The sequence below is a fragment of the Carya illinoinensis genome, chromosome 3 (assembly GCF_018687715.1).
Source record: "Carya illinoinensis cultivar Pawnee chromosome 3, C.illinoinensisPawnee_v1, whole genome shotgun sequence".
Taxonomy (NCBI): Eukaryota; Viridiplantae; Streptophyta; class Magnoliopsida; order Fagales; family Juglandaceae; genus Carya; species Carya illinoinensis.
This window is the reverse complement of record NC_056754.1, coordinates 45,526,490-45,541,993: the sequence shown is the minus strand read 5'-3', so window position 1 is coordinate 45,541,993 and position 15,504 is coordinate 45,526,490. Positions and strand designations below refer to the sequence as shown.

Below are 15,504 nucleotides of genomic sequence, written 5' to 3'. Positions count from 1 at the left end.
TGGCTTTTAATAATTTACAGGAAGCATAAATATATAGAAAATGTACAACCATACCACAACTTCTAAGTTAGAAAAGAACATACCACATAGTATGGCTTTAGGATACAAGCCACAACATCATTTGAAATACAATAAAGAGAGGCACAACGTATAGTTAAATGGGTTTTTCTTACTAGGCAATCTTCGGGATATGATGAATTTCAGAAATAGGAGGAATTAGTGATTCTCCTCCCCTTGTGCTGCTCACACCTCTTCCTTCCATGAGCAGGAATCCTCGTACAGACTGACCCATTCTGTAAGCTGACACCACATGTGAGAGAAGTTATTTCTGAGCCAAACCCAGCTGAAGAACCATCTGCCCTCATGCCTTTATGTTGCCAACACCTTTTATTTCCTTGGACTGGTTGCCTCCTGCACTGAGAACCATTGTGTAACGTTGCTCCACATGTAGGGGCACTAGTGTTGCCATATTCATATTCACAAGAACTGAATTTCGAACCCATGTCAGATAAATGGGATTTGCCTTCTGCTGCTAACTTGGAGACCAACCCGTTAATTCTCAGCCCTTTGTGCTCATCACACCTTACTCTTCCTCTAGCTGGTTGTCTTGTACAGTAAATCCCATAACCTAAATCCAACCCACACATTGTGGTGGTATCCTTGCTGACAACATAACTCTTTGAGGAAGCTTGAGTTTGCACCACTCCAGGTATGCATAACGCAGAGGAATTTTGATCGCTACAACTGAAATCCAAGCCTGCCTTGTGCACATTTTGTGATTTTCCTATTCTTACTGATTCAGAAATAGATCCACGTATTCTCATACCTTTATGCTCATCACACCTTTTCCTCCCCTGAGTTGGTTGCCTTCTACAAGGAGAGCCATCATGCAAAGGGACTCCACATATAGGAGTAAAGCTCTCACTAACAGGACACTTACCCACAACCTCTGTATCCTTCACTGAGTCATAGCAAAGATTCTGTGCATTGTGATTGTCACCCTTTCTATCCGCAAGATGATTCGACACTGAGCCTAGTGTGCTCCCTGATTTACCTACCGTAACCAATGTTGGGACCAACATTGGGATGGACCCATTAATTCGCATCCCTTTGTGTTCAGCACACCTCTTTCTTCTATCAACCGGTGGCCTTCTACAAACCAAACCATCACCTAAGACTACCCCACAAAAACTATTATTCTCTTCTATGATAATACTTCTATCCAATAAAAACCTAGGCAGCGATCTGCTAAATTTGAATACTTGAGATAGGAAATTGTAGCTCTCTTCATCAGCACAGGCGCTCAATTTGTTCTCTGGTGATGGCAACTTGCGTGCTTTGATGCTAATGCCCACTTGCTTCTGACCAAATGGAAGAAGTTTTCTGACAACTTTGGGAAATTGAGTTGTGTTTGCAGCAATTCTGTCAAGTTTCCAAACGATATCATTTGGTCGTCGTACACCATTATTGCTTGTGTTCCATGCATAATCAAATGTTTTGAGAAGCTGAGCTTCAGTCTTCTCAGCCTCTCTCTTGTTTTCCATCTGCTTAACAAGCAAAATAAAGAAAAGAAGAGGATATGGTCAAATACTTATATTACAAGCAAAATGTGCATCAGACCTGCTTCCATATATAAACACATGCATGCATAAACATACAGGCAGGCAGGCACATAACCACAACTCATTTTGCATAATCCATGATTCCATCCAAATGTGAGCAGTATATGTAGAGGCACGAGTCTCTATAATGTGATTATGCATAGAGATTTGATCCATCCATGTATGTATATTATCCCCAAAGCCATCTTTGAAATCCATCATTTTCCCGGACCGAACCGGACCGATTACCCCTAGTGGACTGGACCATTAGCTATCAATCCGGCCCAGTTATTTTGTTATTTTATTTATTTTGTTTTATCTTCTTTTTTTAAAAAAAAAATCAATTAATAAAAAAATTATTTAAATTACTAAAATTAAAATTAAGTGAATTATTAATGTGGATTATGTAACCAACTCATTAAAAAAATATTTAACTATAATTATATTTATGATATTGATAGTTCTACTTACTAATTTAGAATTTACTCTTTTGTATACATAATTATTAATAATGTCTTACATTTTATATATAGTTAATGAATATTAAATAATTTCATTATGCATAAATTATTCATGCCTGCTTGCAACTTAGGGATTTAAAAAAAAAAATTACCAAATTACTTTAATTAAGTGTAAAGAGTAGAGTATGTATGAATGTAATATGTATCTACATATATCACCATATGATTTATGATACAATATTATTAATTGATAGCATATATTATTTAATATTTTATATTGATAATATATTAGATGAAAATCACATAATTAACTTATATAATTACTATATATAAATAATATATTATATTATTAAAAAATATTTTTTTTAAAATAAATATTTCAATTGGTCGGTTTTGGTCCGGTCCAGTCCAAAACTTACAAACCCCAGGACCAGATTGAACCCCTTTGCTCCCACACATTGTGGATTGAAACCGCCTCACCAAATTTCAGTCCAGTCCGGTACGGACCGAACTTGTTTCACCCCCATCCATGGGTACTATCAACCATTAGCATTCTTACTAGAGCCGTGACTATCTTACTTAGAAAGGCCCAAATTAAACATTAAAAAAAAAACACACACACACATCTTCACATTTTCCTTTAAGAAATCCTCCAATCCCCCCATCCACCCCAAAAGAGGCACAAAAACAAATGGAAAATGATGAATAGGAAACTAGGACAATAATTGATACATTACTCTTGTAATTGTGGGAATTTTCAACAACTACCAAAGAAAGAAAATAAGTTTGCTTTTTTTTTTTTATGAGTATAAATAAGTGTGGGACTTGAGCCTTGTCATCTCTGATAGAATCGTCAGACAAGGATGTCAAGAGTTTAAAAGGAAGAGATTGTGATACTGTAACATCCGATCCTAAAAGTATGATTCATTTATTTATTTGTTTATAATTTTGATTTATTTCATTTTATTATTTTTATTACTTCCGTTTATTGTCATTGGATCAGTTTTAGAGGGTTGTATTTCTGTTGGGAGTCTCCTTATCACTTTAGTTATCTTTAATTTCCAGTTTGAATAGATTCCTAGATTAGAACCAACACTTCAAATTCAAACTTTAACTTTATCTCCAGATCACTTGTGCACTTCATCCTTTTCCTCTCTATAAAACCCACAAGACCCTCAGAAGGAAAAACAGAAAACATTTTACACACCAACCCAGCGTAACTGCCTCTGCAACCAAGAAAACCACCCTCACAGCCAACCAACTTGCCGGAAACAGCCACAGAAAGTGCTGACCAGCCCAATCCCATCAACCCACTCCCTTCCAATAAGCCCATGCCGGAATCTTCTCTCTCCCTCCATTCTCTCTCTCTCTCTCTCTCTCTCTCTCTCTCTCTCTCTCTCTCTCTCTCTCTCTCTCTCATATGTTGCACACCAGAAACTGTCGGCCAGCTTGTGCCTCTGTGACCAGTACCAAGACCCACCAGATTCTCCTTCTCTCGGCGAGTTCCCATTTGCATCACATCACTGTTTTCCTTCATTACTCTCTGACCCGTGTGTTCTCCAGAAGGGTAGCCACCCTTTAATTTCTTAATGGGCCCTTGGGCCTTAGGCCCATTCGGCCAGATGCCTGGTTAATCCTTAAAAGAACTGTTTTTTTTTTCCACAAGCCTTGGGCCTTCCTATCTTCTAAAGAAGCTGTTTTCACAAATTAGTATATTGTTTTAAAGTGGACTGGTTGTGTTTACAGAAACTATTTTTAGCAACTTAAATGGGTTGTTTTCTTTATTTGAGGTTGGGCTGAAAGTTAAGCCAGATAAGCCAGACCAAGTTTTACAACTTGTTTTTATTAGAAACCATTTAAGTGATTTAAAGTATGTTTTAAAGTATATTTTAATAAATACTATTGAGCCTTTTATTTTAGTTAATATTCCCATTGTCTATTTAGATCGGATTTTAGTGAACTTATTATGTTATACTTTAATTAGAAAACCAACGAATATGTTATGAGTTTTGAAAAATATTATCTTATGTAGTCTTTGTACAAAAGAATAGTTCTTAAATTATCTCTTTGGTATTATTTTAAGTATTTAGAATGCTACGACACGTTTTTCTAGAAATGTTAGTGACGATTAGTGTCTCGTATAGGTCACAAGCTACGACGTAAGATTTTAGAAGTAGCGCTGAGAGGTAATTAGTATGATCATATAATTGCATGAATACTGTAAATTCTCTAATAGTATGTGAAAATATAATGTTTGTCTACGCTATGCTACGAGCTAAGTCAAGGTTAGATTCCTTTTCATGATCTTTGATGAATTATGACATCATGCTTGTATGAATGAATTGTTGTGTGATGGAGTAAATAATTCTAAAATCACATGGAAGCCATGAGAAGTTCATTAAGTCAAGTATGCCATATAATAAAGTAGCTAGATTATGTATGCCATGCTCATGTTCATGTAGTGATAGATCATATATGCTATGTAATGTCAATTAGATCAAGTATGTTATGTAAAGTTCATATAGATCTCAGATCATGTATGCCATGGAATGTTTATGTTTAGATCATATTGTGCCATGTACAAGAATATGCCATGTTATGCCATGCCATGTATAAGGATATGCCATGTTATGCTATGCCATTTACAAGTATATGCCATGCTAGAAAAATTCATGATATTAAATAAGTTCTCATGCATTAAAAAAGATAAGATGTTTAAGGGTGACACGGACCTAAGCGTGTCCACCACAAGTTATGTTAAGACGGTGTCACGGACCTAAGCGTGGTTCACCATATGTTAAGTGGAACACGGACCTAAGCATGTTTCACTTCAAGTTACGTTAAGGATGACACGGACCTAAGCGTGTTCATCACAAGTTATGTTAAGGGTGACACGGACCTAAACATTTTCACCACAAGTTATGTTATGCGGTGCCATAGACTCAAGCATGGTTCACCTTATGTAAAGTGAAACATGGACTCAAGCATGTTTCATTCCATGTCATGACGAGTTATGGGGTGCCATGGACCCAAGCGTAGTTCACCATATAATAAGTGAAAGACAAGATAAATAAGTAAATTATGCATTTACGTTTATATGTTCGCCATGATCATGTACGTTTCCGCTCATGTTGATGATGAATAGACATGCTATGAGAATCTGTGAATGATAAATATTTGTTTGAAGAGTCTTTCAAAAATTAAGTCTTGTTAAGTTATATTTTACGGTATGATGTACTACTTACTGAGTATTCGACTCATTTTTATTTGTTTCTTTGTTCGTTTGTTCTCTTTTATGTTTAAATGTTACAGATGATGATTGCAAGGACGTAAAGCTGGAGGACCAGGAGTAGACCTAGTGCAAGGACTTAGTTCTTTTATGTTTTTATGATAAAAAGTCACCCGTAGGGTTAGTTTATGTTTTTATGTTACATTTTTAGTTTTTAAGTTTTCAACTAAACAGTTATGTTCAGTTTAATTAATGTTTTCAATAAATGCGGTATTCCAAGATATGAACCTCTTTACCGGGCAATATATGTATGTACGTTAGTAAAATCTCTATCCTACGGGAACGGGGTGTTACAGATACCCCATTCTAAGTGGTGAGTATAGGTGGCATATGAAATCCCACATTACTTGAGAGGAAAAAGTTCTTACACTTTATAATAATTCCAATGAGTTTCAATTGTATTATTAATTAGTTCTTGATTATGGGCCCAAATATGACTTGGATGTCCCTTGGAGTGTTACAGTAACTTTTGCCATCTAATCTAACCGCATCAGGTCCCTTTTATGTTTTGCGAATGTCTGAAGCACTTTAAGTTTACCCTTTAACCAGCTAATGAGACTTGATCTTTACAAGAGTTGGCAGGAAGTCTTTTGTGATAATCAATCGCATGGGTGCCACTAGTCTCAGTCAGTGGTATTGATACCAACACAAAAGAATGCTAACCAGAAAATTATGTCATATATCACCCAATAGAATCAATGGCAACAAACAAACACTTCAATAGACAATGTAAAAGTAAAGACTTTAATATTTAGAGAATTAGGCGGAGGATTTGCAAAATACTCAGGAATAGGTGAAGTTAGTTTGAAAATAAGGGCTACCAGGCTTGGTTACACTTACTATAAATCAGATCCATACGATGGAAAACAGAAAAGCAACTAGTAGTATCACACCAAGTAGATTCCTAGGAAACACTTCTAGTGTGAGAAAGAAGTAAACATTCTAGGTTGCTAAATCTGACTTTTCTTATTCTCCTATACCCCATGAACTTTAAGTGGCTGGTTTTGATCAAAACCTTTAGTAGATAACGATAACATCACAGAAATTGACTGGTTCACTATCAAGATTCATTAAGGAATGAAGCTTATGATATTTTGCATATATTATAGGCCAATTTTCATCTAGCTTTGTGAACGTATTCTGTTCACACGATTGCCCCCTTCTTTCTACAAAATGCAGTGCTCATGAAAATAAATAACAAAACCAAGCAAAGATGGACTAACCGGAGCCCATCTAAACACAATGGGGTAGCGTCGTGAGAATATCTCCTCAAACAATCCGGGCCCTTTCTGGACAGATACACTCTTAGAGTCATTTGGTTGACCATTAGGGTAGCTATGGCCCAAATGAGCACCTGTCCTGCCATACCGCTGGAGTCGCGTCCTAACATTGTCAGCCTGACCAAGGTAAACCCCGAGTATACCGTCTGGATTAAGCCTGCCAACCTCACGCCCTAACCCGGTCCGAGACACAGCAATCCCAAGCTCATATACTCCAGGGCCAGAACTTTTAGGAAGGTTGTGAACCCTGTACCATGCAGCTCCTTCCTTTCCCAGTGAATAGTCTTCCCAATCGGAAGGACCTACAAGAATCTAAAAAAGTTGAACCAAAAATGAAAATGTTGCACCAAAAAGAGCTAGTACGCCCAATTTAAACCTATATATACGTAGACAGCACAATTTGACGTCCCTCCCTCCATCATTGGACCAGCATGTTTGATAATATGTTTAAGAAAAGAAGAAAATAATCCCAAGACGGAATCAGAGTTCAACAGGCAATTCTCAACAAATTTAATAAAAAGTCGAGATTTGAGCAGTGCTACAGATAATGAGTGAAAGTCGAATAGGTACACATTATGTTGAAAATAATGCGCATAAACATCGGGTTTAGGGCATGTCGAACTCACGTTTTTTAAATTGATCAGGAAAAAAGACAGAGCAAATACCCATTGATTTCTTAGAGAGAGAGAAGGGGGGGGGGGGGGGGGGGGGGGGGGGGGGGGGGGGGGGGAGGGGTTGTGGAGACTCTTGAAGTTTGAACCTGCCATTGAGAGAAGACAGAGTCGTGCTTAGTCCGATTCCAGTCCTCCCTCTTCAACCTGGCGGCAGCAACTGATGACGAGTCGCTTGCTACCATTTTCGTTGGCCCGGCAGTCGAAATGATCACCGTTGGTGACGCCGTTCGGTAACCGGGGACTCATGAGAAATTATTACCATGTGGACCACTTTGTGAAAAGAGCAAAAGCTAGAGAGAGAGCCGATGGGTCCGACAATTTTTTTTTCTTTTAACTTTGTGATTAAGGAAACAAAAATATACTATACTCATTTTTGTATAATTTTTACGGACTATATTAATATAATTTGGCTATATTATTTTTTTAAGAAAAATTATAGTTGCAATCAAACCAAATATGTCTATTTTAAAGGTTGACCCAACATAATCGTTTTGACTCATTTAAAATTAAAAATAATAAAATATTTATTATTCCTACTATTTAGTTTTTAATAACAAGATAAAGACTATACAAGAAAAATTTAAGAAAGTCAAGAGCATGTTGTTGAGATAGCATGAGATCCAGTGTTCAAAAGAGTGGTCTTACGTTCGAAACCCCTCCCCAAATCCCCTAATATTAAAAAAGAAAAAATTAAAAAAATACTTAAATATGCTATATTTCTTCGTTCAAAAACTCAATTTCTAATTACAGTATTGGGAAAGGTGGCGGTTTGGCAATGTTCTGGAAAAATGAGATTAAGGCACAGCTACATTCTTACTCCAGAAGTCATATTGCAGTTACTGTAACACCTGAGCATGGAGGGCAGCCGTGGCTCCTGTCAGGTTTCTATGGGCACCCAGTAGTGGAGAAAAGGAAAGGAAGTTGGCAACTGTTAAGGATGCTGAAGCCTGAGAACCCCACCCCATGGCTTTGTATGGGGGATTTCAATGAAATCATCAGTTGGGCTGAGAAGTCAGGGGCTGCCTCTAGGCCTTTTTCCCAGATGGAAAGGTTTAGGGAAGCACTTGATGCATGTGACCTTAGTGACCTGGGCTATATAGGATCAAAGTACACATGGAGCAATAAAAGAGATGGTGGCAACTTCACTAAAGAGAGGCTAGATCGAGCAGTGGGAAATGCAGCTTGGCCATTACTCTACAGTAACTGGGAAGTGCATGTCCTGCCTGTCCTAAACTCTGACCACTCTCCTTTGCTCCTTGTATGTGACAATAAAACATGTATATCGAGGAAGGGACACAAGCTATTCAGGTATGAAGCTTCCTGATCCAGTAGAGAGGGCTGCAAGGACACAATAAAGAGAGCCTGGCTGGAAGCTTCCCATAGGGGTCATTCCCTCAGATCCATTAATTATGGCCTTGCTAACTGCAAGCTCCACTTGGGAAGATGGAAGAAGATCGATACAGTCAGCCAAACTACATTAATCAGGCAGAAGAGTGACAGAATCCGACAATTACAGGAATCAAACCAAGGAGATTTTAATGACTCTATAAGGAATTTGCAAAGGGAGGTGGATGCAATGCTAGCAGAAGATGAAATCAAGTGGAGACAAAGGTCCAAGCAACTCTGGCTCAAGGAAGGGGACAAGAACTCTAAATATTTCCACAAATGTGCATCCCAAAGAAGGCAAAATAATACCATAAAAGTGGTGAAGAATGAGAGAGGAGAGTGGGCTAGGGATCATGGAAGTATATGCTCCCTCTTCCAGAGATACTATCAGGACCTCTTCAATTCTTCTCAACCGAAAGAAATTGATGAGGCTCTTCAAGCTGTGGAGCCTATGGTGACTTCTGAGATGAACAGGGATTTACTAGTGGAGTGCACCCTTGAGGAAGTTAAGAATGCAGTTTTTGAGATGCAACCTCTGAGTTCTCCAGGGCCAGATGGGTTTTCTGCTGGTTTCTATCAGGACAACTGGGCAGTAGTGGGAGACAAGGTATTCTCAGCACTGAAGAACTTTTTCTCAACCAAGGCAGGAGTAGGAGAGGTAAATGACACGCACATTGTCTTAATCCCCAAGAAGAAATGCCCTGAGTTAGTCACTGAGTACAAGCCTATAAGCCTGTGCAATGTTCTTTACAAAATTGTTGCCAAGGTCTTAGCTAACAGGTTAAAAGCTTTCCTCCCATCCATAATCTCACCAGCACAGAGTGCTTTTGTCCCAGGGCGTTTGATTTCAGATAACATTATAGTGGCATATGAAGCTATGCACTCAATGAAGTACAGGATGAGAAGCAAGAAAGAGGGGTATATGGCCTTGAAACTAGATATGAGTAAGGCCTATGACCGTATAGAGTGGACCTTCTTGGAAGCTGTTATGAGAAAGATGGGCTTTGCTGAAGCATGGTCTAAGCTTATCATGGAATGTGTGACCTCAGTGAGGTACTCCCTCCTTATCAATGGTGAACCTCAGGAAAGCTTCCTCCCAACTAGAGGGCTGAGGCAAGGGGACCCCCTTTCCCCTTACCTATTTATTCTGTGCTCTGAAGTCCTTGGTGGAATGTTGGATAAAGCTGAAGAGAAAGGATTAGTTACTGGGTTCCCTTTTGCTAGGGCTCTCTTTTGGTTAATCACCTCTTTTTTGCAGACGATAGTCTGCTCTTTTGCAGGGCCAATACACTGGAATGGACCAGATTAATCAAGATCCTCAACATATATGAAACTGCATCAGGCCAGAGGTTAAACATGGACAAAACATCAATCTTCTTTAGCAAGAACACCAGTGCACACAACAAAGAAACCATCCTCAATGCAGCTGGAGTGAAGGAGGCAAGGGTTTTTGAGAAGTACCTGAGCCTCCCCTCGTATGTGAGAAGGCACAAATTGGCAACTTTCAGGCCTATATTGGACTCTATTAGTAACAGGATCCAGAATTGGAAGGTTAAGTTCATGTCTCAGGCAGGGAGAGAAGTACTTCTAAAATCGATAGTTCAAGCAATCCCAACCTACTGTATGAGCATGTTTAAGCTCCCAAAGGCCATTCTCAAGAACATCAACAAGATGGTACAACAGTTCTGGTGGGGAAGCAGAGATGACAAAGTTAAAACACAGTGGATCCCCTGGAAAGTGATTGGACAGACAAAAAGCATAGGGGGACTGGGGTATAGGGACTTTAATGACTTCAATGTGGCCCTTCTAGTAAAGCAGGGCTGGAGAATTATTCAACAACCTCACTCCCTTGCAGCCAGGGTGCTAAAAGCAAAATACTTCTCAAGAACTGACTTCATGGGCAGCAAGCTGGGCAGTAATGCCTCATATCTATGGAAGAGCTTCTTCGAGGCTAAACCAGTTCTGGAAGAAGGTCTCTTTTGGAGACTAGGGAATGGGGACTCAGTCTACATAGGGAGAGACAGGTGGATACCCCAACCCTCATCATACCGGGTCCAATCCCCTCTAAGTGATAGGCACTCTAGATGGCAAGTTAGTGAATTGATTGACAAGCAAGGGATGTCGTGGAATATGTCATTATTGAGGGAGGTCCTATCGGTGGAGGAGGCCAATGTGGTCAGAAAGATCCCTTTAAGTTTGAGTAGGAGGCCTGACCAGCTTATATGGCGACTCACAAAGAATTGACTCTTCACAGTCAAGAGAGCTTATAATCTTCTAGGGGAGATGGAGGTGTGCTCAAAGGGGCAAGCTTCTAGCAGAGCTAAGAGTACTGATTTCTGGCACAGGCTGTGGAAATTGGGTGTGCCAAATGCAACCAAAATGCTGCTCTGGAGAGCTTCTCATGAGTCACTGCCCACAAACCAGAACCTATATAAGAGAAGGATAAGGGAGTCAACATTGTGTCCCATATGTACCAAGAACTCAGAATCGACTACACATGCCTTGTGGTCATGTCCCTCAGCTCAAGATGCATGGGGACTTAGCTCGAGAAAACTTCAAAAAGAGAGGGTGGTCGAGTCTCCATTCTATAGCATAGTGGGCCACATGTTCTCAGTACTGGATGAAAATGACATGTCAATCTTCGCTTCCATAGTTCACCAATTATGGAAGAGAAGGAATCTTTACGTATTTGAGGGCAAGTATGATGCCCCTGAGACAGTGGTAAGTAATGCCACCAAGATAGTCCTCGATTACAAGGAAGCTAACAGCATCCAAGTGAGCAAGGACAAACCAGCAGCACCATCTGTCCGAAGCTGGTCGGCACCTCCCATGCATGCTTTTAAGGCAAATTGGGATGCAACAGTAGATAAAGCTCAGTGCAAGGTTGGGATAGGGGTAGTGATCAGAGACTGGAATGGGTGTGTAGTTGCCACCCTCAGATCCCAAAGGGACCTGCCCCCTGACCCGTTGTTAGCTGAATCTTTTGCTGCCTTGAAAGCTGTCATCCTGTGCAACCAACTGAACATGCAAGATGTCATCCTCGAGGGAGACTCACTTGGTGTGGTTCAACAGATTAGGGGTGAAGAGCTGAATTGGAGCTGCGCAGGAATGTTTATTCAGGACACCAGATCCTTGCTTAAGTTTATGAAAAATTGGTCTATGGTGCATGTGTCTAGGATATGTAATAGTGTTGCCCATTGTTTAGCCAAGGATGCACTTAAACTCTCTGAGAAGAGCATCAGTTTGGAGGGAATCCCCTCTTGGATCCAACATTTGCTAATCTAATTGAAATCCGTTTCTCAAAAAAAAAAAAAAAGTATGTGGCAGGGTCATCTTGTGAGTTTTCTTTCCCTTTTACTTTTGGCTAACTGCATCAGAACTCGCAAATTGATGACCCTGACAATGTTCAAACTTTCATTCCTAAACTTGTCATTACGTATAAGTAGTTTGCAAGCGTCTTGAAAATAAAAAAATAAAAAATAAAATTGAGAGCAGCCCTACAAAAGGCTCATGTATATTAGGAAGGGACGACTTTGGAAAGTTTATTCATGCATAGACACAGACAAGAGAAAATTGTTAGAAAAATATGATGAAAATAATGAAGTTACTAAGGTAAAAAATGAGTTTTGTTACGTATAAATAAAATCGTATGTTAATCTACATACCAATATCGATTTTTTCATATTCAAAATTTAAGTTAGCACTGTTTTTAATAAAATTTATTTTTTGACGAATCACATTAAATTAGTACATATATTAATACATAATTATACTTACAATTTAATTTTTTTTATTGGCAAAACTGTTTCCAAAATACAATAAAGTCTCCTTTCTTCTCGTTGTTCTACAAGATCACTTTAATAAAATAACTCAAAAAATATATATATTTTTTTCAGAATTATAAGATGAAGAGATATCTTTTAGAATGAGAATTCTGGTTTTTCTTATTTGTTCTATAACTTAAATAGATCAATTATTTATAGCCATTTATGAAGCATTCCAACGGCTAGTTTTCTTTTTACGTAACAAATGGCCTCTAAAGGCCATTTTCTTGTTACCTAACATGTGTCGTTTAATATTTTATTTTTCATATATTTTAATGATTTGACATTCTCCATCAATATACAAGATTTTATTTAAACATATAATAAAATATTACGTTATTATTTAAAATACTTAAAAATAATTTTATCATTTTAATAAAATCCAACAAAGTAATCGAATCACAGCACATTGTTTTGATGGACAAAGATGCATCCATCCCTGTTTAATATCTCCACCACCATGCCTGGCCGTAAATGAAGGTGCCAAAAACCAAAGATCAACAACTGAAGAAATATTTATTAAATTTAAATTAATTCCCGAAGTCAGTGATTTTTTGGAGGCACCAGACACCATAATAGAGTGTGTGTTTGTGAGTATATATATCATTTTTCTTTATAGCGATGCTACTCTGTTGCCTATATAGCATCGTTCCATTTCATCGCCACACATTTTAAAAGTTTTATCTTTTAATTATTTTTCTTTTTAAATTTTTTTAATATATTTAAATTTTTTTAAAAATAAAAAATATATATATAAATATATTAAAAATTACTTTCTAAATTATTAAATAAAAAAATTAATAAGCAGTCAAATAGAGCGGTCATATTGGAGCGGCAAAGTAGTGTTTTCGTTTTCTTTAACCCATGCCCATTCATCAATCAAAAAATATGCTTGCACAGCTAAAGTTAATAATAACCCTGCTCATGTCCCTTCGAAGGAACCTACTCCCTGCCAAAAGAGATTCTCTCCGGAGCAAGAAAAAATAGAGAACTCATGTCATTGACAGTGCGAGCCTGAAATTTCATGTCCTCTTCTGCTGCGTAAATCACAAGGTGGAAAGTTTGATGATGTCCTCTCGTCTTTGGATTTTACTTTTGGTTTTTTTTTTGCAAACTTTATTATTATTATTATTATTTTTTTTTTTTTGCTGATTCAACACCTTGTCGCTATGGAAATCTCCCACGCGAGATATGTTAAAAAAGTAGCAGTGTTTTCAACTTTTTAAAATGAAAATTAGATGAGAGCAGCCACTATTTGTGGCAGCAGCCAAATTAGACATGACATGGCTTAATCAAATTACCAAATTCTCCCTAAGCCCTCTCACCCCAAAGCCCCCATTGAATTCAAAGTCCCTAACAATGGCCAGGGAAGCAAGCTACCGGGGTTATGAACTGTGATGGAGAGGGAAAAGGGGGTTGCCAAGATTTGGATTCGATAGTGGAAGTTGATGGGAAGTTGTGGGGTTTAGTGGTGGTGACTGTGCTGGTGTACGTCGACGTCATGGTGGCGAGAGATGGGCAAACCCATTTCGGGTTGTGAGCTACAATGGAGAGGGAGGAGGGGGTTATCGTGACTTGGGTTTGATGATGGGGTTGCTTGGAGGTTATGGGGCTCGATGGTGATGGTTGGCCGAGCATATGGCGCCGACATGGTAGCAAGAGAGGCTTGAAGGTGGTTGGAGGGTTGCCAGTGTGACGGGGAGCCGATGAGGTGGTCGGTGGCACTGCTAGGTGCCGACAGTGGCTAGGTGGGCAGGTAAGCTGGTGGAGAGAAACCCCTTTGGATGTTGTCGTGAGTGGTTTACAAAAAAAAGAAAAAAATAAAAAAAGAAGAAGAAGAAGCAAAAGCAACTACATAGTGTGTACAATGTGTGCACTACTACAATCGCTACTCTGTAACAAAACTCAAAATAAAATTGTAATGAGTCCGATAATAAATACTAGTACTATGTATTAACCCACCAATTTGTATATAACATAATCATTTTTTTAAACCTTTAATACCCAATGTGCTACCCACACTCACCAAACATGGGGTGCCCTTGTCCCACCCCTCGCTTCCCGTATGGGCTGGGGGTAGTTTGGGCTCTTGAACTCTGGCACTGCTCCTCGTGGGTGAGTGGCCCTGTTAGGATGCTAGGAGCGTGGATTGACCCCCTAATTCGTCCGCCATTCCATCCACCACTGCATTATAGAATCATAGATCTTATAAAAAATTCCAATATAATCGCACAATGCATTGCATATCTTAAAATCCAAATAAACTTACAGATCAAACCAAACAAATGTACATATTATAAAAATATTGCAAATCCAACAAAAAACAAAACAAACATAAGAAATTAAAAGTCAAACTAAAGAACTAACCTAGAAATCGACAAATCACAAAAATCTTCATATCTGTGCATAGAAATCTATGCATAGGTTCACAAGCCATGACCGCTATCATGGGTCATACAAATATGTGCACAAATCTCTAGAGATATGTGGGCAAATCCGCATCATCCATGGTGGCAACCGTGGATCATTAAATTGGTAGATTTGTTACGGTGTCACCCATGGTCGCAGCCATCAGCCACATGTTATAACTCCCAACTTTGGAGCTTTAACTTCAGCCATGACCCACGACAATAGAGAGAAGTTCTCTGTTGGATTAGAGGAGGAATAGAAGGAGAAAGGAAGAGGAAGAAGAATATAAAGGAGAGAGAAAAAAGGATAGTGGCCACTGGTAGTCTGGCACTGAGGCACAAAAGCTTAAAAGAAAGGCGGAGGAGAGAAGAGAGGAAAGTGGGTGGAAAGAGGGAAGAGGAGAAATTAGAAGGGAGAGAGAAAAATCATTTTTATAGTTAGAATTTTGTTTTGAAATGACATTGTTTCATTATAAGTCTATAAGGATCTAGCCAGTGCCCTTGCAAATCATCAACATGTGGGCAACTGCCCTGTAGCCTACATCTCACAGGTGGGGGTGGGTCCCGGCAAATGGGCGGGC

General features: G+C 38.8%; 1 protein-coding gene across 5 annotated transcripts; it reads right to left on the bottom strand.

Moving 5' to 3' along the window:
* On the bottom strand, positions 1-15,315 carry LOC122304384 (protein EFFECTOR OF TRANSCRIPTION 2-like). Of its 5 annotated transcripts, XM_043116630.1 has the most exons (4): positions 14,883-15,315; positions 14,542-14,699; positions 6,575-6,933; positions 1-1,544 (listed from the first exon to the last, which is right to left on the bottom strand). In XM_043116630.1, the coding sequence occupies exons 1-4, from the start codon at positions 14,921-14,923 to the stop codon at positions 201-203; spliced, it is 1,902 nt and encodes a 633-aa protein (XP_042972564.1). In that variant the 5' UTR covers positions 14,924-15,315; the 3' UTR covers positions 1-200. The 5 variants fall into 5 exon arrangements, with proteins under 5 accessions (XP_042972564.1, XP_042972565.1, XP_042972568.1 ...); XM_043116631.1 differs by lacking the exons at positions 14,542-14,699; positions 14,883-15,315 and adding an exon at positions 7,392-7,634 and having other exon boundaries at positions 6,575-6,943; XM_043116634.1 differs by lacking the exons at positions 14,542-14,699; positions 14,883-15,315 and adding an exon at positions 7,392-7,625.
* Positions 15,316-15,504: the final 189 nt, after the last annotated feature.

Coding starts and splice junctions, on each gene's coding strand:
- LOC122304384 (XM_043116630.1), bottom strand. CDS start 14,923: ATGCACAGATATGAAGATTTTTGTGATTTGTCGATTTCTAG. Junction 14,700..14,882: donor TGTGATTTGTCGATTTCTAG/GTTAGTTCTTTA, acceptor TCTATAATGCAG/TGGTGGATGGAATGGCGGAC. Junction 1,545..6,574: donor TTGTGTTTAGATGGGCTCCG/GTTAGTCCATCT, acceptor CTTGTTAAGCAG/ATGGAAAACAAGAGAGAGGC.